We start from the raw sequence: 25624 nt of genomic DNA, 5'->3' as shown, positions 1-25624 counted from the left end.
TTATGAATTTTTTTTTATATAGAGTATATTTTTTAAATACAAAATTAGTTAAATAAAAAAGGGGTCAAATGTAATAAAGATGAATGTGCTTCATCTATACTCTCTAGTAGAACAATTTCACCTTGATTTTGAGTTAATGGGCCACACGATTTGGAAGCTATTGTAGAAATCATATTATTTAATATTAAAATTATTTATCCAACCATCTTCTTACAGCAGGGGTGTCAAACTCCAGTCCTCAAGGGCCGCTGTCCTGCAACTTTTAGATGACATCTGTCAATGCTGGCTGAACAGTGTGGGCGTGGCCAAATTGCAAATGTCAGACCCTCGCCATATTCATACGATTGTCTTTAAATCACACATGGATGATCCGATTGGCACCAAACTTGAAATGTAAGACCTGTGGTAACCTTTAAAGAGCTCAAATGTTTTGAAATGTAATTTGACTCCACTGCGCCCCCTAGGTTAATCCATCAGCTATATCTCCGCCGTAAATGGACCGATCTGCGCCAGATTTTTTGTGAGTCGTCGGGGAGCGCTGCCGAACGCATTCACGTGTGTCGTCTGGCAGGCGATTGGGCGGGGAAGGTTCGCGACGGCTCCCGCTGCGGCGAGCGGGCGCCGGCTCTGGAAACGGCGCGAGAGCTTCCGCGGCGGCTGGAACTCCGCGGTGGCCGGTGAGCCGGAGCAGCGCTTGCTGCGAGGGCCGCACGAGGCTGCTTGCAGCTTTAATTTTAGGTTAAATTTTAAAGGCAAATATTTGTAGTTGCATTTCTGCATTTGAATGTTTGAAGGCAATTTTCTGCAGGTGTTATTTAAGGAAAAATTTTTCAAGGCAACTTTTGACCGTACAAATTTTGATGGGCAAAATTTTGAAAGTGAAATTCTTTCTGCCGAATTTTAAGTAAAAGAATCAAAATTGCTAAACATATTTGCAGAATTTTAATAACAGATTAAAATTCAGTGTTACAAATTAAATGCTTAAAAAGTCATCAGATTCTTATTAATTTACATACTTTCCATAATAACCTTTTTTAATTATTTCCCATAGTTTTTGTTTTTTATTATAGTGAACATGTTTGAACTTTTTTTCTACTGAACCTCAATGAAATTTTGCCAAAGATCTTTCAGCTTGAATTAACTATAATCCTTGATAATTCTTTCTGGAGTAAACAGTTTTGCTGTTTAATATCTTTTTCTCCAGTTTTTCTCATCTCACATGCAGCTTCTGTGAAATCCAAACTCTGTTATCCTGCTGGAGAATCTCTGATTAATTATTACGTATCAGATTTAATTCTTGATTTCAGTAGACTTCTGTTTGCTCTTAAGAAGCCAATTAAATCTGCGCTCCAAGACTCTGAAGCAGAACCAATTGTTTGCCTGTAAAAAAGTCAGACTGGAAACATACTTGGTGGACCACTGTGGCTTTTTGCGCCAGATTTATTTCAGAGAACCACGGGGTCATAAATTACTCTGCAAAATTACACAGACGGAAAACAAAGGTGTGGAAAAAGGCGGGAGGGTGGAGGATGTTTTGGTTCAGGATTGTCTAGACAATGAGACTGACTCACTGCCCTACTGTTCATGTGTTTTAACCAGGGTCATGGTTTCTGTTATGTTATTGTTTTTAAGCTGGTTTGACTTGGAAATCACTGCTTCAACATGTTTTTACTCAAATAAAAGTAAAAGAAAGTATTCAAGGGGAAAAGATGTTTAACAAAAAGCTTTCTCATGTACTGAGTAACTAATTATTAGGGTTATGATTTAATATTTTAAAATATCAGACTGAAAAATATATTAATTTATGTCCAAATTCTTGTACTTTAAAGACTAAAATGGAAAACGTATATAAATACACATAAATTAGTAACCAAATAATAAATTCAGGCAGAAATAATGTATAATTTATTTACATTTTATTTGTAGTTTCTCTTGTTTTGTTTATTTTTTTTAGATATTTGAAATGTCTTAAAGTTCCAACATTAATTATTCATTATAATGTTTTATTGTTTTTTGAGAATGTGTTCCTGCATTATTATGCCATTAACTTTAAATATGGTCTCAAAACAATATTATCGTTTATCGCAATAACTACTGGGATATTTTATTATCCAGCTAAATGTGTTATTGTGACAGGCCGATGTTTATTGTTTTGTCTTGTTTAGGGCTGAAACAATTCCTCAAATTCGAGTACCTCGATTATTATAATTCCCAGAGGAAAATGTACCAATCTCGAAGGTTTGTTAATTTATGTTTTATTATTTATCGCACCGTGTTCCGGCCGGGATATTATTTGCTGCGCAGCATTCTCACTTCCGCCTCTGAGTTGTTGACAAATGCTAAGTGTTAGCGGTATAACATCCAATTTTCAAGTTCGGCCCGTGTGGATTTTATTGATTGATGATGATGCCCGGGTTTTCATCGTTTTTGGGGGACCAATAGGGATCCTTAAAATGATTGGTGCAATTCTTGGAGTACAGCACCTTTATACAGGTGACTGAACACGACTGGCGGCTGAATAGTTGATGCTTACAGTGTAAGGGTAGCTTTACGGATGAACCGCACAATAAATTTTATATCATCCCGGTCTCAACAAACGGGTGGCAGAAATCATCGTGGTGGTACATGGCTGGTAGACGAGTCTTTGAGTGTGATGAACGAAGCTGTCACACAAATATCCCGTATTGCTCCCTCTGTTCTTACTTTCGTCTACCGGTCGTACATTACGTTTGTTCGTTCATCTCTCCCCCCAGACTTATACGTTTGTCTGTCTGGTCTATTTCCTGCCCTTCACCCCATTTTACGTTCACCTGCCTTCCACCATAAGCCCCCAACTCCAGGTGACATTTCCCATATTCTCAAAGCCAAAGCTTGACAGGTATTGAGCAAGGTGAGAATTCATCTATTAAACTGACTGAAGATGAATACATAATCTAAAAGCTGGAGCATAGACATTTTTTATGAGAGTATTTGTGAGCCTGCCTCTTTATTATTAAATTGAATTGAATTTCAGATCTATGTATAACTTCAGGTTAACTTGAGCCACTATTGTTACAGGTTAGTTTTCTAAACTACAAAAAAGTAACTGTTAGGGATGCTCAAACATGAAAAATTGGACTGATATTGATATCTGATAGTAACACCGGTGTTATGCCAGATTTACCAAAATTTTCCTTTGTAATTTTTTAAAATCCGATTACTCAATTAATTGTAAGAATAATCAATAGATTACTCGATTACTAAAATATTTGTTTACAACAGCCCTAGTCTTGGTTCCCAAACGGCTCAGCAGATAGAAAACATTAGAACAGCAGGTTTATGCACAAACAAGAGGTCTCACTTTGACATAAGTTGTAGGTGTGTCTCTGAAATATGTTCCAATCAGTAATGTTACTCAGTCAGAAAGTTTACTCAAGTAAAAGTACTGCTACTTTATAATAATATTAGTCAAGTAAAACTAAAACGTACCGTTGCTAATTTTCTTTCCAAAAAGTTACTCATGCAACTATAAATGAGTAAATGTAACTAATTACTTTTAGGACTGCACAGTACTTCGGCAGTATTGGTATCGACTGACGCTTATTTTTTTAAACACATTTATATCGGCCCAAACAGTGAAACTGGGCCAATGTTGTATAATATAAGTTATCAGGCATAACAACAATATTGATATTGGATGTTGTTTTTTTTATCAGTGCATTCCTAAGTACAGACAGAGATTTCTGTTAATATAATATTATATAACTGTGCTTATTATTGATATAAGATGCTACTTTAAAATGTCAACTCCAAATGTTTTTGTTTTTAAATATGAGGGAAACTTTTTACATTAACTGCTGTTTTTGTGCTAGTACATCTCTGACCTAACTGAGTACATTTCCAACATTATCACTGCTTAGTTTCAAAAGTGCAGTGGCTCACTGCAGAATATAGATCTAAACCAGATAAGTTTGTGTAAATAAATAACTAATAAAAAGTTATTTTACTCCAATATATTGCATAAAAAGCTTTTAATCTTAAAAGTGACAAAGAAATAATCTAAGAATAATTACTTAATTCTAAAATATTTTAAAAAAATGCTTTTAATTCTACTGTTCAGGAAGGTTTTGATCCTAAAATGCATTTTTTTTTTCTGAGCTTCATTCATATCTGTGGAATGACACACTGGCTGTGTATCATTGTCATCATGTGGTTCAAAGGTCACCAGCTTTACAGCCATGCCATTCTCTCCCTGCTTTGTCTGCAAACACAATCGGAGCCCGTGTCACAGGCAGGCACCGATTGTTGGGCCGGATTATCAGCGCTTCACACACAGCTTCAGCAGACCAGCAGAAAATACGTGTTTCCACCTCAGGAGTCGAGTTTTTAAAATGAGACTGTCAGCTGAGAGTGAGAAAACTGGAGAGATGCAAATAATTACAAGGCCTATAAAAAGTATTCACCTCTTTTATTGATGTTACAAATCAATCAAGAACAACTAAACTAATATTTGTTTATTACTAAAGAAAAAAAAGAAGAAACCCCATAATATCAAAATGAAAACTATTTTCTACCAAAATGCATTTTAAATAAAAATACAAATGATTACATAAATATTTAAAGTAACTGAGTTAATTCAACAGAGATCCAGTCAAGTGGTGCTAGTCGTCTCACAATGAGGGAAGTGGAGATAACCTGAGTGCAGTGAGTCTGTCTGTAAAAACACCTGGTCCTTTTGCTAATCAAATACATGCTCAGTGTTTGCCTTTTAGCACAAAACATGAAGACGGCAAATAAACATTGTAACCGGAATGAGAAAGATATTTTTATGTTTTCATTATGTTTTGTGGAATTAAAGGTCAGTTGTTTTTGCAGCTCCACAAACAGAAATACAATTTACAAATAAAAGGCTCCCCATGCTAATCACGTTAGATTCCCTTCTGTTGGCCACATCTTTGTCTGTCCTTAAGGTAACTGCCGGCCACTGACCTTTGACCTGCTCCATCCACCCACACGTCACAGCTGATATTTGCTAAACATCCGCGTTCAAAGCTAACATGTTTTCGTCTCCGTTTTCTCCCTCTGAAGCTTACTTGGTGACACAGAGTCTTCTCCCTGAGGAGCCAAGAAGCAGACGGCTCATGACTTCTGACCAGGACACGAAAGTTGTAGCTGAACCACAGGTGCAGCAAGTACAAGAGGCAAAAGAGAACTCTCATTTGGTGAGTTTTGTGTTTTTTTCTTTTGCCATTTTTCATCGTTTCTGTTTTGGTTTAAGCAAAGCGGTGTGACTTTTGCCACCTCTGATGGCTCAAATTGTTGCTCTCTATTTTATAAGCCAACATGTGGCCTGACAATGGTATTGTGTTGAACCATTTGCTGGCTGATCTCCCACACTGATTGTGTTTTCTGAAGAAGAAATTCTTGGTGAATGATAGGAAAACATCTCCTGTAACTAAAGAACCACTACCTACCCTTAGCATTCACAGCATGCTATGTTAGCTGCGGTGACACACAAAACCGTGCTTGATGGCGCTGAGACCCGCCTCCTGGCTCTGATTGGTTGTTTCTAGTTAATACAAATTAGCATTTGTAATATATTTTGTGTTACAATTGTGCCCAAGTTTAAAAATAATTTGTTTGAAAAATCTTTTAATTTTAACATTAGAAACGTGGGGATATGCTGAGAACTTAATTTCTTAATTCAAGATAACAATTGAATGCAACAAGTTTCTAAGCGTTAATGAAACAGTGTCTGTTTTTGTAAAGCAGAAAATGTTTTTTTCTGGTTTTTGCATCTTAATAAGAAGTTCTGATGAAAAGTGCATCATGGGAAATCGGCTGTCTGGTGGGTGATGGGTGTGTCTGAAGAGCCCGGTGTGTTGATCCTCATGTAAATCCAGGTCTTTCATCACAGTGATGGAGGAGAGGCCTCAGCCTGTTATTATTTCAGAAACCTTTCTTAGAAAGCGTTGCATCAGGATAGTTCATCACCCTGATCCAACAACACATGGCTGCAGCCATCACTCACTCCCCTCACTTTGTTCCCAGATGTTGAGGAAATGGCTTCCTCGGCTAGAAACACGCTTTACGTGTTGAGGTGATTCATATTAATCGCCTCTGTAATGTGAGCTGCAGCCTGTTTTTATTTTTGGAGATGATTGGTTTCATTGTAAAGCAGGGATTAAATTCTGACCCATCTTCTCTCTTTCTCTCCAGTTTTGAGTAAAATAATAATTATTATCATTATAGGTAAACTATAGCATGTTGGTTAAATGTGATACTTTATTAAAATTTATTACATCAACACTCAGGCCCTTCGATTAATGCAGAGGATTTTTATTTGTTATAATATCTGTTTTCATGAGGCTCTTTTGTAAGATAAAAAATAACCTCTAAGCAGTTCAGTTTTTATTAAGACCAAATTTCTCTATTTTTTTCTTAATTGAGCTGATTTAATATTCTAATCTTAAGTGTCAACCTATACCTATAGCAGAAAATCATCATAATAAACAGAAATGTGAGTATTTAAAATATACACTTTCACGACGAGTTACTTTAATTATTAATAATGTAATTTGTTGACATACATTTGACCTCACTTGCGTTAATTTTGAGTAATTAATTGCATAGATTATAATGCTCTCAAAATTTTAACTCGATCACTTTTTTACATAAAGAAGTTCCTGCCGGAACTGATGCATTCACGTGTTTCTGGTACGCCCTTAAACCTGACGCACAAGCGACATCCGCTAACTCTCAGTTCACTGGAGATTAATTTCTGCTTCAAAAACCGATCCTATTGGATGTTGGAAAATATTGTTGTGTTCACGTTTTGCTAAAAGGAGTTAGCCGGTCATTGAAGCTATCTAGCCTAAAATGGCATCTCAATGCTAAATTTGTAGCAGCAGCTCAGACGCTAATGCTGATGCTAGCGTCCACTGTCTACATTTCAAAAGAAAGTTTATGAATGACCAGGAGTTCCTGAAATGCTGGAAAACTGAACTATGTACCGATCTGACTCTTTATTAATCTAAGTAATAGATTAAAAACATTAAATAACTTTTTTTGTTTGTTCTTTATCTTATATGTCTACTTAGTCAATAATTTACCTGTAGAACAGTTTGTGCATTGAAAATGTTTATTTTATCTATGCTTTGATTAAAAAGCTATTAATTAATCGCTGACCCTGCAATTAGCAAGATAAAAATATCTGACTCCCACCAACAATTAAATCATGATATACATTTGGACTGACTTACATTTGTTTTCATACCAAAAGATTGTTTTTGCTGTAAGATGAACTGCTAATGCCAACATTGATTTAAAAAATACATATTTTAGTTTCAATTTAAAAAATCTGTTGCCTTCAGGTCTTATGATTGAATCTGTGATACCAATTTTACCAGTTTTTTCTAAAATCTCATATCCAGAGCTGGAAATATCAGTCGGATTTAAATTACCCGATTAGTTTTATAATAAACACAGCAGTTACTGTTTGTGTACACATTTTGAAGTAGCTGTGGTTGCTGATTTGCTCATGTAGCTTCACAACAAAGATTATGCAACTTCAGGATGAGAAATCTTTCCAAAAAGAAACGGTGGCTCCTAGAGATAAGACATCCAGACTCTGTAAACCGTCTCCAAATTCAGGGAGCGGAACAGAAACCTAAACATCCAGAGATTTTAAAGAACTGAAAAAACGCTCATGCCAAAGCGATGCAGGCTGTGTTTTATTTTTCAACTCTTCCGCCTGGCATCTCAAAAGTCTCCTGAAGGCATTCGAACAGCTTGCATGGTGTATTATTCCTCCATGGAGCTGCTTGGACCTGCAGGGTTGATTGATGGAAACACATGGGTGAATTCTGCAGTGACTGTTTGGGCTAAATGTGGTCACTGGGCGGGAAGCCCCAACAATATACAACCAAGTAGAGTTTATAGTCCAACAATTTGGTCTGATTTATGATTTTACCTTAGAGTGTGTTTTTAATCAGATGTTAAAGCTGCATTAAGCAACTTTTATAAAAAGTTGGTTTGGAATATTTGTTAAAATTGTCACCATGTTGTGACAGTATATAATGATACATGTAATTGCATAATTAACAAAAACAAATACAATAATTTGTATGATTTATCATTTTTCTCTCTTTCTACAAAAAAACTGGATGACAAAAGTCTTTAGTCTGGTGCTTTGGTCTCAACTTGACTTGGTTTTGAAGGACAATTTTGTTAGAGGGACTTCATAATTCATTTTATTTGTTCTTTTGTTTATACATGTCGGAAATTTAAAATGTTTTCCAGCTCCAGTATTAAATCTTCATTAGAATTTAAAGTTTACTGATCTTTGAAAATGTGTTCTTGTATTAAATTACTTGAAACTTCACCATAACTTCTGGGACAATATATCGTTCAGCAAAATTAGTTTTTTTGACAGGCCTAGATACAGACAGTCTGTCAAAAGATCAATCTCCTCCATATCCTCTTTAAACTGCTACTGCTGTCTGAAGAAATTCACAGTTCCCAACCAAAAACAACCAATCAGAGCCAGGAGGAGGGTCTTGGGGATGTCAGTCATGCTTGTGTACTCTCCTTAATATGCTAATGGTGGAAAAACAACTTTACAGCCACAGGAAAACCGTTTATCTACTGTAATAAATGTCAGGCTATCCTAGCTGCAACAAGGGGACTGAGCAGCGCCACATGATGTTGTTATTGACAGCGCTAAGACCTGCCTCCTGGCTCTGATTGGCTGTTTATAATTAGCTCAATTATCTGCCTGATATGAATAAATATGTAAAAACACACACATATATATAAAAGTTACATTCTGCAGCTTTAAATGGGTTAAAATTTAGTGCGATGCCTTCAGGCATTGGAAGGTGCTTTTACCCTGTAAGCTGCAAAATTTGGAAAAGGAAAGATCATGATAAAGACTGGAAAACAGATAAGAAGCAGCGGAAATGGAAAGGGGGCAAACTGATGCCCTGATGGCGTCTGGTGGGGTAACGCTTCAGGCTGTAGGTCTCATTAAAGCTGCTGGTGGTGGAAAAGCAATCAGTGAACCAAATGACGGCTTCCAGCGTTTTTAGCATATTCAGTTCAGGGAGACCCAGCTCCACTGCAAACAGACAGGAAAATCTTTCCATGTTGAGAATAAAGGGGCATGCAGCAACTATTTCTACATCACAGAATCTGATTAAAATTGCTTAAACTAAATCATTATGGTAATTTTATTGATTTATCTCAAAATGTTAAGCGCAGACCTCAATATATGCACTATCTGAAAGTAGTTTTCTCAACTTTGAGCATTTCCTGTCAATAGTTTCATATCCGTTTGCAGTTTAAGCAGCTAAAATCTGTTCTTCCAGGCCAAAGGAACCTGACTGCCCATATTTTGAGCACTTATATGTTCAAAATGCATTGGATATTGACCTATTTTATAGCTGCAAATGTTCATGTCGAGGCATTTATAGTTCAGATCAGACATGAAGAAAGGCAAAGACTGTAGTGAGCCTGTTAGAAAAGAAAGCACCAGTTGTTTCTGTTTGGTTTTTTGCTAGTAGATAACATGGAGAACGTTGTTAGATTAACACAGTTATTATCCAAGAAGTGGTCATCAGGTTGATTTCAGTTTGACGGAGGGTAGAAATGGTCTTAATGGAAGAACTTTTAATCCTGAATGTCCATCTGAGGAAAAGGTTTTTCTTTATTTCAAAACTTAAAATTAGAAGAAAAAAGTCATGTTTCTTTGAAAATGACAGAATATTTCCAAGTGTGATTTATAAAACAGTATAACTTCTTTTTTATTTGTACATAACAACTAAACTAACATAAGTAGGAGAAAATAAAAACTGCAATAAAATAAAAAATCAAATATTTGGACTTAAACACACATCACATCTTCTGTACACTTTTGGCTTAATTACTGCTCTGACTATGTTTTTTTTGAGTCTATATTTTCTAGTTGATTACTGAATTAGCTGATGATTATTTGAAAAATAATGATTAGTCCAATTTCTTTTCTGCCATTGTTGACTGTTTTCACTCTGATTCCATAAGATGTTTGTCGTAGTATTGTATGCAATAAAAATGACTAGCCTGCTGTTTCTCAGTTCATATCAAGCCTCTGATTGCTCCTGATGTTTGCACACCAGCAGATTAGTCCAGATTCAGCTGTTTGCAGTCGCTGCTCTTATCTTGGCGGTGCTTCATCAGCTGCTCTGGGATGACACCGGCAGTAACTCGCCTCTGAATCACTCCAACAGAAACAGAACCGTCTCTCTCTCTCTGTCATCACGCCAGCCAACCTTTTCACCCTCGTCGAGGGATAGGAACATTTAAAATCTCAAAAGGTCAAGCAATGTCCGGTTTAAAAAAAGCAAAACAAAAAAAACGCATCTGGTGATGTCAGCAGGGGGTTTCCATGGCAGCCGACTCGGACAGGAGCTAAAGCTTTAGCACAGCCTGCTGTGTGTGTGTCTGCCTGGCCTGGACCCGCCGGTGCAGCTTCCAGTTGGACTCGTCTGTCTTTCTATGAATCTGTTTCTTGTTTTGACTTGTTACTCCTCCTGTAAGAGGAAACAGGTTTCACTGTGTTTTCGTTCTGCTCCCAGCAGCTAATTAGCCGAGTTAGTCCATTAAAAGACTCATGAGGGTTGAGCTTTGGCGTATGCAAAGGCTTCAGGTGAGCGCCTCAAAGCCCCATGGACGTCTCCGCTGTTTTCCCAGGGAATGACTCAGTGCAACGGTGACAAAAACAAAAGCAGACACGGATGCTGAACAGGAGGAGGCAGCCACTCAGCTTGTGCAACGTCAGCCTTGCCCACCAGGGCAGCGGAGCCTCTCTGCTGTCATCAGATTTGTTGAATCGACGGAGCAGCTCGGAGGAGACGGAGTCAGAGGAGTCCAGCTGAAACTCGAAATCACACGGGGATGATCGGAGGTCTCATTCTGCCTGCATGTGGGAGCGTGTTTTTACTGAGTCCTAATCATGGATTGGATGGAGTGGAGCTTTTTACCACCTTCTACAGAAAGCTTCTGGCCTCCAGTGCCTGAGGAGTTAAATGATGCGCTGGCTCTCACCACGGCTCTGGGTTACGGTCTGTTTGCCTGCGAGGCGTGCAGGCTGAACTACTCCTTTAATCCTGTGAGTATTTCCAGTGGGTTCAGGCCACCAAGACCCTCAGAAATACTTTCATTTCCGCTTGTAACACAAAAACGTGAATGGTTTCCAACAATATAGAAGTTCTTCACTCATTTAGAACCTAAATACAACTTTAAAACAGCATTTAGGTTTCTAAGTCAGTATAGTATTTCTATTAATTTCTGTGATAAAAAGGATGGAAAAGGGTAGTTCAGGATCGAACAAGAAGTTGCAGAACAGTGCCTTTACTCACCTAAAATCTGGAACAAACTTCCTTAAAACTGCAAAACTGCTAAAACACTGAGTTAGGCCACCAGTTAACAGAGTTAACTTATTAAATTAAGATTAAAAACCTTCCTGTTCAGAGTTGCGTTTGAACCATAACAACTGAAAATTGAATAACATATTTGATGTGTATCGAGAATTTTAACGATGGCACTTCACAAAATGTAAAGTCTGCTACTGATTTTCAAAGTTCACTATATTATGTATTTATGATTTTGTTTTCATGATGTAAAGCACTTTGGCCTTGTTGCTGAAATATGCTACACAAATAAAATTGATTGATTGATGATGAAAAAGAACTCGGGGATCCTCCCATAACAAAGTGGGAATAGTAAAAAGCCTTTCTTGAATTTAAGATCTTGTGAAAATCTATATTGAATTTCATCCTGTGAGGAGGAAATAAATGGAATAAAATCAATACCTGGAGCTTGGAGCAAACCAGCACCCCTGTCCGCTTGTAATTAACTCCAGGTGACAAAAACTATGATTCGATACAAAACAAATTTCTGCTCCAGTTTTGACCAGTATTATTACTGGGCCTGCATCAATATGAAATTATGGGCCAACATTGATCTTCGATATTAAGATGACGGCGATTAGGCCTGTAACAAATTATGCTCAACAATAAATAGTTCCAGAAATTATTGCGATAACTGATAAAATTGTTGTTTTGAAACCATTTCCAAGTGTGTATATATATATATATATATATATATATATATATATATATATATATATATATATATATATATATATATATAATATGTAAATACAGTCTCTCCAAATCAATGAACCTTAATATCTAAAAAACCTTCCACTCTGGAGCTGTTGATTCCGATGTATCGTGCATCTCTAATTGTTACTCTGAACATTAACAATGAGAGTTAATGTTCAGAAATAAATGTCTTTTACTTCATCTTACAACATTACACTACAATACTTCATATTTGACTTACAGGGATTGTGCAAGTCTCACATTTCTCCACATAATCTGAGTTTTACTTATGAGAATTAGGCGTGTATCCCTCTGCTGGTTTAGAGCAGATCAATCAGGCTACGCAGATGTTGGTGCTGCATAAACAGGAAGTCCCCTTCAGCCTTCACCTTTAACTTCTTTTTCGGAAAAACCAAAAACCACTGCACACATTTTTTTTTGCAAAACTAAGGAAGTTATTTTGAATTTTGCTTGAACCCAGCTGCCTCTGGTTCTGTGGTCTGTTTCATTCTGGTCTGGTGACGCGTGCGTTGGATCAGTCTCTGCAGGTAGAGTGGTTGGTTAATTCTCCTCTGAATGAAGAGTTACAGCTCCTTGATCAGTTTTTATGTTTCTTTTCTCCGTTGGATTATTTGCCTCTAAACAGAATTGGAAAAATTGCCCGTGCCGGTGAACGATAAATCACTCCATGATGCCTCCCTGTCTTATTTCTGTTTTATCCGCTGTTGGTTGCTGACAGTAAAACCCTGAATTAAGCTGGAATGTATTTAAAATAAACATTAATGGCAATAGTGTAAAGTATTTAGGTACTATATAAATGTCTGTGATGTTTGTTTCCTTCTTCATTTGTAGAGAAAATGGGTGAATGTATTGTGAATAAAGTAGGCCTGAAATAATTGTGATGACTCTATTGTTAAAATAATCATTAACTAATTTAGCTATCTATTGGTTAATCGTTAACTGGAGTTCACTCTAAAACACGTTATTTGCTGAAAGAACAGCAGCAGTTAAACCAAAACTGTACAAAAAATATATACATTTTGCATTTAAGATAAAAACGTTTCTGAAAATATTTTCTACCCAGAACTCCGCAGGGGGCAGATTTAGCTTCATTCAGTTAAAAAAATCTTCTATGAAGCACCTTTTACTATCCCATTGTTGATAAGTTAATCAAAAAAATAATCAACAGATCAGCCCTACACTGTGGGTTGAGCTTCTCACATGACGGCTGCGGCCTCAGGCAGCCGTCTACCCTGGCCTTAGTTTTTAAAAACTGGCCTTGGTTTTTAATTTTTAGTTCTTTGGATGAGCTCTGCTGAAACAAATTTTGTTATGCTTCTTAGAGATGACAATAAAGGCTGATTCTGATTCTGATGTTGGGATTTTTTTAGCTGCAGATGCATTCTTTGCTATAAATGAGCAAGTGTACACTAGCGAAATGCTGTTATTGCATTAGGCAATGCAATGCTTATTTTCTTAATTGTTTATGTGCCTATTTTGAATTTTGAACTAGAATGCTTAAGTGCTTAAATTAAAAATTATCAAAATGTGCCATTTTTTGATTTGATCACTTTAATTACTAAAATAATCGTCAGTTGCAGCGTTAGAATGGAGATTTTCCCGTTTCAGCCAGCAGATCTGTTTGTGCGTCTGTGGTTTGAGGTTCCCTCTGCTCCTGTGCAATTTCCTTTATATGGTGGGAGGGTTTTTCCTTTTAAATTTATTTCCAAATCTGATCTTTCCTGAGTGCCTTACATCAGTTTTAGAAACAATTTTCAATGGTCACATTTCCATTAAACAGAGTGAGAACTAGAGTAGGCAAACCACAGATATATGTTGCTTCAGCAGAAACCTTGGCTTCTCTGACCGGACTGTGTTGTTGTTTTTCTCCCAGGAATCAGCCAAGGTTTCAGACCTCAACCCCAATGCGAAAGCATGGGCCAACCACATGTTTAGCCTGGACACCAGCGGGACTGCTGACACCACCACTGCTGCCCTGCAGCCATGGAAGGAAGGCTGCGATAGTTTGGCCGACCCCGGCCCAGAAGGTCAGTCGCCCGTTTGGGACACACGCATGCAGATCACTTCTAATCTTACAATCAACTCTTTTAGCTACCATGATATGGGAGATCAAAACTGACATAATTAAAAATAAAACCTTAAATGCATATTTAAGGAAAAAGGTAAACAAAATATATATACAAAGGGATAAGGGATAGAAAATACCCAAATTCCTGTTAAATAGAATTGAAATATCCTTTATTGTTCCACACTGGGGAAATACAGTCCACATAAAACATCCAAAAGTGTTAAAAATATATTTAAAAAATATATAAAAATAGAGCATTTGTCAGAAATAGAAACATACTCGCGATCCAAGGGATGTACAACTCATTAGGATTAGGCCCGTTTCAGTAAGCAATAAATTAATTGCATAAGAAATTAAAACAAACTCAATAGTTTTGTTTTTTTTGCATGATTTAGCCCAAAAATTGGATTTAAAAATTATCAAAAAGACAGTAAATTGTTCAAGTGCCAGCATTGATGCCGTTGAGTTTGTTGGGATGGTTATAAAGTCTGATAACAGCTGGGAGGAAGGATCTGTGTTAATGCTCCTTTGTGCACACAGGATGCAACAGTCTGTCACTGAAAAAGCTCTTCAGTTCAGCAGTCTAAAATGGTTTTTGAAGCGAAATTACAGCAATAGCTTCAGATTGGTTAGGAAATGAAACAAGCTAAACCATTTATGGCAGAATCTTTTAGCTGAGCCCAAACAGGCTTAAAAAAACCTCCTTCAGGTTTATTAAAGACTTTTCCTGCAGGCTGATTCCTTGGAGCTATTTTTAGGTCTCAGTTGGAGAGATTTTCAGAGTTGTGCCACTGAACACTGAGGGCGATTCTTTTAATCTTGAAACTCTGACGTCTCATTTGCATGTGGGTATTAAAGCTACACTATCAGCTCATTCACAACAAGTTATTTTTGCTCTCCTGTTAGCCACACGTCACATTTTTCATGAGTGAAACACGCCTTTAATCATTCATACCCAATTTAATATGATGCATTAATATATTCTAGCCACTGTTCCCTGAACGTAACTGATTAACATCCGGCGCAGAAGCAACAAGGATATGGTTCGGAAACCGAAAGCATCGATTAGCTCTGCTCTCACTTTATTTCATACAAACGAGAATATTTTAAGGAAAATGTAATCCAACGGACAGTGTATTTGTAATTGTTTATGCATCTTTAAAAAACTTAGAAAGTACAAATATTGGAGATTTACTTTCAAAAAGGAACTAAAGACTAAATTTAAAGAACTGAAGTAAGTCTGAACCACATCCTGATATCACAGCTTTGCCATCAATATAAAGCAAGCTGAAGTCATTGTTTCCATGTTGCTCAGCTTCTGTCTGTTTACTTACTGGCTTGTTTTTGTGGCTGTGTTAAATATCATCCTCTTCCAGACATTTAAATAATTTTCTTCAGTTTACAAAATAAAGTTTCTGCATGTTTTTAGCCTAAATGCTGCACTTTTATGGGCTATAAAAGCATGAGCAGTGGTTTACTTTTAATGGCTGAACTGCTGCTGCAGAGCAGGTAATTGCAGGTTTATTACCTGTAAAAACCAGTATGTTGTTTGGAAGCACAGTGCATTTACCTCAGCCATTACCTGCCAATCAAATGATGTGGGTGGCACTTTAATGCCAGGGCTGATTTTTGTTTGTGAAGGTTTGCTTTTGCTGCTGTGTGGCGGATGACGTTTGAGACAGCTTGTGATGTTTTTATGTATTAGAATAGAAAAGAAATATGTTTAAAGTAGCAGCCGAGTACAAGAGCTTAGATTTACACAACCCCCCCCGCCCACCCCCCCCAAAAAAAACAAACAACATGGAACCAAGAGTAACTTACCGTACTGGAAGGGCAAATTAACTGCATTAGAAAATATTGTGCAGTTATTGAAAGTAGCATTTTCAGAGTCTTAAAAAATGTGGAACTGAGTAGCATAATTTATAAATGTAACACATGATCTTGTATATTTGTGCATAAAAACAGCAGATTATTTACGAGAAGTGAAACAGAACTTCTTGCAAGTGGAATGTTGTTTGAAATGCAGAAAAACTGCAAATAGAAGCAGGGATTTAAACATTTATTGAGTTTGTTGCGAGTATTGTTGGTTTTAGAGTCTTAGAAGCTGCTGTGAGGAAGGATTTACAATTTACGCTATTTTGTGCACCTAGGATGCAGCAGATCGAGCCTGAAGGAGCTCATGCATGGGGTTGGAGACTCATTATCAACAGGCAATGTTTCAATATTTTATAGATAATTTTCTATATACACATTAAAAGTGAAGAGATCTAGATTGAACTTTGAATTAAATCCTGCTGCTTTTATTCTCATCAACATGTTTTGGTATCCCAAACTGATTTAAAACAGAAATGGGAAAAAGGTTATGTGGCCTGTTTGTGAAACGTCTGGAAAATAATAATGTTGAAAATGAAACTACCCAGAAAATATATTTGTTTCAGCAACAATAAAAATCTTTTTTTTTCTTTTCTAAATGCTGGTCCTAGACGACATGCCTGCGGTACCAAGTTGATTGCCCGTTACCTTAGGTTTCAAAACTAGATTTCTTATCTCAAATTAGCTGCCTTTTAGTCCTTGACTGTTTTATTTAAGATCTCTGCAGAGGGAGAATGAGTTAGAGCTGGACAATATGGCTGAAAATGTATCACAATATAAGTGTTTTATATTGGACAATATCAGTGATTATTGGTTAGTGTTTTGTTTTAAATATTTAAAATATTTTCTATTCTTATTCCACTCTCTTGTTTATTTTTAAGCAGTTAACCTTAAACTGCTGCTGTGCTAGTTATTCAACAGGTTGTTGCTTGGCAACCAAAGAATCAGTAAGTTGCTAGGCAACCAAAGAGTGAGGTAGTTGAAGCCAGCAACCTAGCTTAGAGGTTGAGCCACTGAAGTATTTCCTCTGCCTACATCTCAGAATCCTGTGCGGTTCTGGATCGGAGTTCAATGAAATCATTGAATATTCTATCAGATGTATTATCTATTGATTGATCACGTCTATTGCCATCCATATTGTTATTGATTTATTGTCCAGCTCTACATTGAATTTAAAGAAATGTATTAAAGTGAATTCAGTGTATGTTTTATAGACCGATAATGGAGTTTTGAGGGATTTGATGGTTAATAGTAACAAATATTTTTCTGTATTTGACCTGATCAGAACCAATCAAGGGAAATCTTCTCTTCATCTCTTAATTTGTTTATGTTACTCATGTATTATTTGTTCACACATTATGTAATTTTTCATCTTTTCATTTAATTTTTTGGGCAAAGGTTAGACCAATTAGCTTATGTGCCAGAGTGAAGCTGATGGAGCTCAGATGCAAACAGGCTGGTGATGAATCATTATCTTATTGCCTATGTTGTCAATAATTGCTGCCCTTGTTGATTGCCAGGCTTTGAAGCCAGTGAGGACAAATCTTACAAGGAGCCTGAGCTAGCTGACCCAGATGAGCCTCCACCAGAACCAGTAATGCTGACGGAACCGGCCCCGGTTGCCACCGTCACACTGGAGGGCCCCGAGCCCGCCTACCCAGGGTACCCAGACCCTGGGCAGCCTGGGCACACAGGTGGGCTGGCTAGTGACTGGGCGGTTTGTGGGCTTTCACAGGTTACTTTACGTAAACCAGTTTGGAGTTAAAACCAGCAGGTGAGCTCCCTGGGAATGTGTGTTTTTTATTGTGAGGATTTAAGAGGTAATTATGCAGGGAAATGACCCGGGTTGTTGACATGGACTCGGCCCGCTTTGCTCCGCCAGATAAATCATGAAGTAATTAGAGGTGAATCACCTATTCAGTCGTACCTGCAGTAGAGTTTTAATTCTGGGAATGAGATGGCTTCATCCAAGTAGAGCTCACCCTCCACTGGTTTTCATTTTCTGAGGAGGCAAGTGGCCACTTTAAAAGGTTTAATTCACAGCAGCATTAAAATTTGATGAGCCGCTCCAGCAAGGATTTGCCACTAGACTTTTATCTCCAAGTGCTCTCTGTTTGAAATAAACACAACAGTAACAGAGCCAAAAATGTTCTGCAGGTCACTTTGGGCATTGATTGACAACAGATTCAAACTCTAAGCTAACTTTACTGAACTGACGAAACAGATTATATGTTTCATTCACAGCTATAAAAGCAGCAGTAGGGAAGATTTTGCCAATTTCCTTTTGCTTATTTCTGCATTAAATATTCATTGTTCTATTTTTCCTCCATTTATCTCACTTTTTGTTCAGTTTGTTTGTTTTGTACCAAGTTTTTAAAGATGTGTTTATTATTTCTTGCTATTAAAATACATTTTCTCTCCTGTCTTATCAACAGGCAGTGATTCTCCGCCTGACAACAGCCAGGAGGGCTTAAGAGAGAACCTGAAGAAGACTCTGGAGTTCTGCCTGTCCCGGTGAGTCCAACTTCTCCTCCATAAGCTACTTTTGGTTCCTGCTCTGTAAACTTGGTTTCTGTGCATCCTTAAGTCTTGCATATCTAAAACTAAGGTCTTAAAGTGTCTTAAATTGATTAAAAAATTTAACCTAAATAAGTTAATCACAGGTCTTAAATATTGTTGTGGCAGGACTATTTACTCCTGTATATTCTATGTAGTTTATTTTTCTTGGGGCTACCAGTGACTAGCTGCTAATGTGCCCTTACTAGCTTGCCAGGTAGCTTTTTGCATCTATCATGGATAAGTGTAAATTCAAACAGGTTCCTATTTAATTGTAAACCTTCTAGTAAAATCCTAGTTAAAAGTCAAGTTCAATTTATTGGGCCAATTTGTAGAGTTTTCTATCAGAAAAAGACAAGCAATTATTCCTCCTGATCATGCATGTGGCGACAGTGGAAAGGAATAATCCCATTTTAGAATGAGGAAACTTCCGGCACAACTTGGATTTAGAGTAGAGATGCCTGCACAAACGTAAAAAGTCTTAAATTAACATATCTAAAATTACAGCCTTAAAATGTCTCACATTCATTAAAAATTAAGCGGTTGGCCTTGAATATGTTAATCAGAGGTCTTAAATTTTGTTATAGCAGGACTATTTAATCTCATATGGTACTATGTAGTTTTCTTTCTTGTTGACCTTTACTGTTATGCAAAACTTTAAGTATAAATTCACTGCGTTCTGTGACTCAAGGTGGTTTTGTCTATCTGTAAATAGCTGCTAATATATCCTTATTAGTTATTTAGCTGGCTATTTATCTAGTGAGATATTAACTTTTTACTGTCTGTTATGTGAAAATTTATCAGCGGTTTGCTTACTTCTGTTGCCAACCCATACGATTTGAGATGTTTGTGCATTTCTGTCTTGATGAAAGTCTTAAATACCATTCATAACAGCCTTAAAAAGTCTTAAGTTTGAGTTGGTGAAACCCTGGAGTAAGTGATCACTTGCCATAACTTCCTATTGTTAGAAGAAAACACACAGGCGTATTAGCAGCGATAGCTCTAAGTTACTTCATCTTGGGGAGAATCTCAGTTGAACCGATGAGCTTTGAGTCTAAATCCAGCCATGAAACAAACTGGTGAAGTCAGAAATGGGGTTTATGGGCTCTGTGGAAAGTATCTGCTTAAAGTGAAGCTGTATGCTGCGTTGACCCACTTAAAATCTGTGACAGGTGATAATAAAAACCCAACAGGAAGATGAGAGTCAGTGAGCTCATGTTGTTTCTCTAATGTTAAATCGTATTGATTCTACTGTTTATTGGTTAAATGCATCCAGTTACACCTTAACTAGTGTTAGAGCTAGTAAGTGTTTAGTTGGCCTCGTCAGCCCCTGGTCAAAGCCATTCTGTATCTTTGGCTAATCTAACAGTTGATGCTCGGATAGCATCAGTTTATTGGTGCCAGAGCTTGTGATTGAATCAGAAAGAAGCGTTGCTAAGCTAACTTTAGCACCAGTTTACCACTGTCTTCTTTTCTGGTAGAAAAGAAGACAATATTGGTCTCTATCAGCAGCTCAGTTGTGTGAAGGTATTTTTTGATCAGGTGTTATGCATAATTAATAGGGAAGGAAATGTAATGCTTTACTTTTGATTAATTAATTACCTAAATTTTCAAACTTTACTGCAGTTGTTATTTATTTATTTATTTTAAATATATATGCATAAACGTTTCGACCAGAATGTTTGTACATTTGTATAATTGAGTTGGTGAACAGGAAATCCATCTCTTTTGGTCGACTTGAGGTTAATTTTTACTTGGAAAACAATCTGATTGTTTTCTAGTAAATATGCGCTGATGGTTGAATAACAGATTAAAACAATAAATATCTTTGTTGTTGAGCTCAAATGTCTATTTATGCAATAATTTAGCAACAAAAACGATTTTTGAATAGAAAATGTTGATAATTTTGTTTGAAGTTTGATTAAAATACCATTAATTGATCACACACCCTGCTAATAACTCAATTCAGTTTTTTATTAATTTGTTCCTAATTAAAACATCTATTTTTCCTCACTATCCACACAAACTGATCACTGAATGTCGTCCACTTGTTTTCCTGCTGGAGCTTTAACAGTGAGCCAGTAGCTCTGGATGATTCATGAACCTCGAGAACAGCAGCTTTTGTGGTCCACAGCGGGGTCCCGTCGGTTTCATTCCTTCTTGTGAAACTCTGTGGATTCGTGTTGCCAGCACCACAACACGACTGCATTCCGACACAGCAGTGTTTTTCCCGTGGAGGTTAAACCTCCGGGGCCCTCTGCGGTCTGCGAGACGTAAAGGTTATCAGCTGCTTGTGGCCTCCAGGGAGTACATCTGCTGGCAGCTCACAATGCGTGCCGCCTGGCCGGCTGCATGCGTCAACACAAACAGAGACCCAGAAAACAGAAACGGATCTACGACACTGTCTGCGTTAGACCGTTTACTTCTACCGCCATTCAGAAACTCCACACTGAAGCTTAATCAAGATGATTTAAGTCAGTGTCACTACAGACTTTTCTGCAAATGTGATGGAAGATGTAGGATGAAACCAATCAGAATGTTCTCAAGGATTAAAAGTAACTTAAAGTAACTTGTCTTGATAACAAATTTTCTGGATGGTAAATTGTCCCAATTATTGCGATAAGTGATAATGTTCAAGTAATATATTAATAATTGCATAATGATGCAAGTTTCCCCTCTCAAAGATCAGTAAATGCTTATTTTCTTAGGAAAACTTAACAATGGAACTACAAGATATTTTAAATATCCAAAATTAAAACACAACCAAAAATGATAATAAAAACCACACACAACCAAAGATATAAATATAATGCCATATGAAGTCTATGTAAACAAAATTGTCCTTCAAAAAATACAAATTAGAGTGGAAATGATTGAGCTCCTTTTAGTTTATAATTTGATTGTTTATTGCAACAATCTTGATCTTTCCATTAATTAGTATTTACTCAAATTTATTTTAAATCTGAAAATCTCAGATAAATAACCAGGTGAAGCTTCCATTAAACATTTTCTATTAATAGTTTTACTCCAAGAAGACAGGAAAATTATTGTGCATGTTTTGAATTATAGCTAACAGAACTAGTAAAGATTTGCCAGAGAATTAAAGCGTTACTGTCGATGGTGATGGCTGTTGGCAGGAACGGTCTTCTGTAGCAGTCTGTATTACAGCGAATTCAAAGAAGCCTCTGACTGAAGTTACTCTGTTTTCCCAAGACAGTATCATGAAGAGGATGGACAGGGTTGTCCATAATTTTCTGTATTTTATGAATAAAGTAAAATAATAAAATTAAAAGGATAAAAATAAAAGAATAAAACTAAAGAAATATTTTTTGCGTCATTCTCTAATCCTAGAAGGCTGAACAAACTTCTTATCTGCATCACAGGTTTTGTCTAGACAGCAGCCGAATGCAACCCAAAAACATTTGCATACCTGTCGCTGGTCTACGTTCGCATCAAATTACATTTAAATTCCTTCTGGATGTTCAGATTTATTTATGGTCAGAGAGCTTTGAGCTGCTATGCCGTAAGCTATACCATGTTAAGTTCTGCTTTCACCAAACGTTATGAGTTATTTATTTATTTAGGCCTGAGTTTGGACTCTGTTTAGGCATCTGGTTGTCATTGTTCCTCTGTGGGCGTCGGGGTTGGTCTGAATGAAAGGCCCGTTTCAGAGCCTTTAAACGCCTCTGCAGGGCTGCTGTTCACAAGTCAAAACCTTACAAATTTAGATTGTTTTCCTTTTTTCTCATTGTTCTGTACACTTTTATTTATTTGTATACTTTGTTTTTATAACATTCATGGATGGACAGTAGCATGTTTGGGCAGCTATTCCCTCTGGATTGTGTTTTTACTTTCTTACTTCCAGACAGTTGTTGTGGTGGGTAACCATGGCAACAAGGGGCTGCGTTTACAAACGGGAGCAGCTGATTAGCATTTCAAATCGTAGTAACTACTCCAACATCTCTTTCTAAACGGCTTTCTGATCGTACAGCCAGACAAAGAGGAGTAGCAAAAGAAAAGGAGGTGGAATAGCAGAGCAAGCCGGCAACTGATGGTGTCATAGACGACATTTTTCCCTGAAATGTCCTCTTAGCTGCCTGGAAATTGAGCTGTTAGCATGTCATGACAGTCGTGTCATAAAGTAACAGTCTTCAGTCAGAAGCTTTGTTAGATCCGATGGAAGAATGACTGCTACTGGACGTCTTTACCATCCACAACGAGTTGGTCTAGTTACTTAGAAATTACAGATTGCTTCTCTAAGAAAGTAATCTAATACTGATTTTCAAATGTAATACGTTACTTTAAAATTACTTTATTACGTGATGATTCACTATCTGAATCAGTCTTTTTAAACCTCCATCCTGTCACAGTTAATCTTAGTTTTTTTTAAAAACTTTTCTTAATTTCACTCGTTTAACTTTATGGAGGTTGCATCAAGCAAAGATGAAATTAACTGCAATAAATTTGAAGAATTTTGTTGAACATTTAAGACAGTTTACTTCACATTTATCCACATTTTAAGAAAATAAAGTCTTTTGTTAACCTCACATTCTGCATTTTTAAGAATCTTTATCAAAACCCTGGACAGAAATCAGATGTGCGCTGCTCGGTTATCAAATAGTGGGTAATGATTTATGCAGAAACGGAGAACTCCTGCATCACTTTCTGATTTCAGTCCTAACCCGTTTCCTCTCCCTCCGTCAGGGAGAACCTGGCCAATGACATGTACCTCATCTCCCAGATGGACAGCGACCAGTACGTGCCAATCGTGACGGTGGCCAACCTGGACCACGTCAAGAAGCTCAGCACTGACGTGGAGCTGATAGTAGACATTTTACGATGTGAGTAAAACACTGTTGTCACGTTGCTCACCTCCATGTTTAAACACCGGCATTAAAACAAACAGCGTGACGTCAGCCAGCTGCAGCAACCGCTCAGGAAGTGGTTCACACGGATTTAGCTGGACTGATTATTAAGGTGCATTTGATTTAAACGCAGATTAATTTACAGCCTAATTTGAAGCTACATGCTTTGTTTTGTTGCTCAATCATGTCCTTCCAATGGCTTGGATTTAAATTTAAATTTAAATTAGAGAGCTGGCGCTGCTAAAGAGTTAAAATTAAATAAGATTTATTTTTTTAAAGAAGAAATATATTGTACATGTACATTCATGTCTGTGAGCCAAGAGCTGCAAAATTAATCCGATTAAAAACAAACAATGTTTCCATGATTCAGTTTTCTTTTCAATAAATTAGGCATACAATATTTTAATTAAACAAGCTAGTCGGATATTTTTAAAGTAAATAAATTATTTTAAGTAAAAAAAAAAACAACCTTTCTTAGACTTTAACCCTAAATAAAAACAATTTTTGCACTAGCAAAATGTTCTGTGCTGGAACTTCGGTTTGGTGCCACTGAACATATTGATGTTTGAAATGCCATGTTCTTTTAAAATCAGAATCTGTTGTTGGTAAACAGAGCCTTTCAGCATTATATTGATCCGAACCCTTTAGAATCAGTTCCTGGAGGATTTTATTTATTTATTTTTTGTAATCAAACTATCTGATCTTGTGGCACTACTTCAGAAATATTTGCAACAAATGTTGCGATATTTGGCCATATCAATCATCATACCTTAACATCAAGTAAGGCTGAGACAGCAGAGTCATAGAGGAAATACTGCCACCTGTAGGTTGTAGTTATAGCAACACTTACAGCCAATATTTGACCATTTTGGCTGAAAATTTGCTAGAAACTTGCACAAAAACTGGATGATAAAAGCATCAAACCGAGGAAGGTGGAGAACCAGAACATGCAAGTTACTCCGAGAAGATATGAGATTCAAACCAGAGACTTTGTTGCTACAGGCCGTTTAGTCCAAAACGTCAGAGGATTTAAAAAAATGTCCACTAATTAATTTTTTTGAACTTCTCTATGTCGTCCTGCAGCGTTGCCATTGGTCCAGGTGGACGAGAAGGGGGAGAAGGTGCGACCCAATCAGAGCCGCTGCATCGTGATCCTCCGAGAGGTTCCAGAGAGCACGCCCATAGAGGTCGGTGTCGGCCAGATTAAACACAGCCTGATGGGATATTTTCATTATTCACACTGATCTCTTTCCATCTGTTCACAATATTTTCATGATCTTGATTGTTTGTTTGTACTCTGGATCACTGCGTTTTTCTGTTTTGGTTCTCCTCGATGTGAATAACGTTCCCTCGTTGTTTCTCCAGGAAGTGGAAGCCCTTTTCAAAGGGAACAACTTACCCAAGTTTATCAACTGTGAATTTGCCTACAACGACAACTGGTTCATCACCTTTGAGTCAGAAGCAGATGCACAGCAGGTAACCAGCGTTTCCTCTCCAACCTGAGTCAGATCGATAAAGTCCTAAGAAAAACTGGGAATACAACCATCCATCTGTGTCTCTCTCTCTTTCTCTCGCTCTCTCTAAAAGATCTGAAACTGATTAATTTTTTTATCCCATCATTTTTTTCTCCAAAGGCATATCAGTATCTTCGTGAAGAAGTGAAGACCTTCCAAGGGAAGCCAATTAAGGTATCTAGCTGGCCATTTGCAGCCTCTGAGCTGTTGTCACCTCTCTGTTTTTCACTCATTACTTCATGTTTTTAATTGTGGAACCAGAACATAATTAAAAACATTGTGTTTTTCTGTTGTCAGAGCCTTCCTGTTGTTTTCTTTTTATTTAACAGGACACCAGTCCTGTCATATAATTAATTAGTTCTGTTTATTTAGAAATAAACTCATCTCCACTGAGCAGTGAGCAGACGGGCTTCAATAAATCCTTTGATTTAAAAAAGATAACATCTGTTTTCGATCTTCATCAACTTTTCATGCAGCATGTTTGCAGCAGAGTAAACATCCATATTTAATAACCAGGGATGCTGTTAGGAGAAATCGCTGCACTTATATTGTCAGTTGATCTAAACACAGGTTTATTTTTTATTTTCTGCACACGCCTTCACCGGT

The 25624-nt window shown here is 37.1% G+C and overlaps 1 protein-coding gene across 2 annotated transcripts in view; it reads left to right on the top strand.

Moving 5' to 3' along the window:
- Window positions 1-25624, top strand: part of larp4b (La ribonucleoprotein 4B) — a 41706-nt gene that overhangs the window by 8337 nt on the left and 7745 nt on the right. Inside the window, exons 2-9 of one of the 2 annotated variants that reach the window (XM_044135137.1) lie at window positions 5068-5201; window positions 14017-14170; window positions 17604-17777; window positions 18519-18597; window positions 23344-23480; window positions 24588-24691; window positions 24870-24980; window positions 25139-25192. In XM_044135137.1, coding sequence (XP_043991072.1) covers window positions 5121-5201; window positions 14017-14170; window positions 17604-17777; window positions 18519-18597; window positions 23344-23480; window positions 24588-24691; window positions 24870-24980; window positions 25139-25192 — 894 coding nt within the window. In that variant the 5' untranslated portion in view covers window positions 5068-5120. The remainder of the gene's footprint in view (window positions 1-5067; window positions 5202-14016; window positions 14171-17603; window positions 17778-18518; window positions 18598-23343; window positions 23481-24587; window positions 24692-24869; window positions 24981-25138; window positions 25193-25624) is intronic. The other variant, XM_044135138.1, reaches the window with a different exon arrangement.

The sequence above is a fragment of the Gambusia affinis genome, linkage group LG12 (assembly GCF_019740435.1).
Source record: "Gambusia affinis linkage group LG12, SWU_Gaff_1.0, whole genome shotgun sequence".
Taxonomy (NCBI): domain Eukaryota; kingdom Metazoa; phylum Chordata; class Actinopteri; order Cyprinodontiformes; family Poeciliidae; genus Gambusia; species Gambusia affinis.
This window is presented reverse-complemented; position numbering and strand designations above follow the sequence as displayed.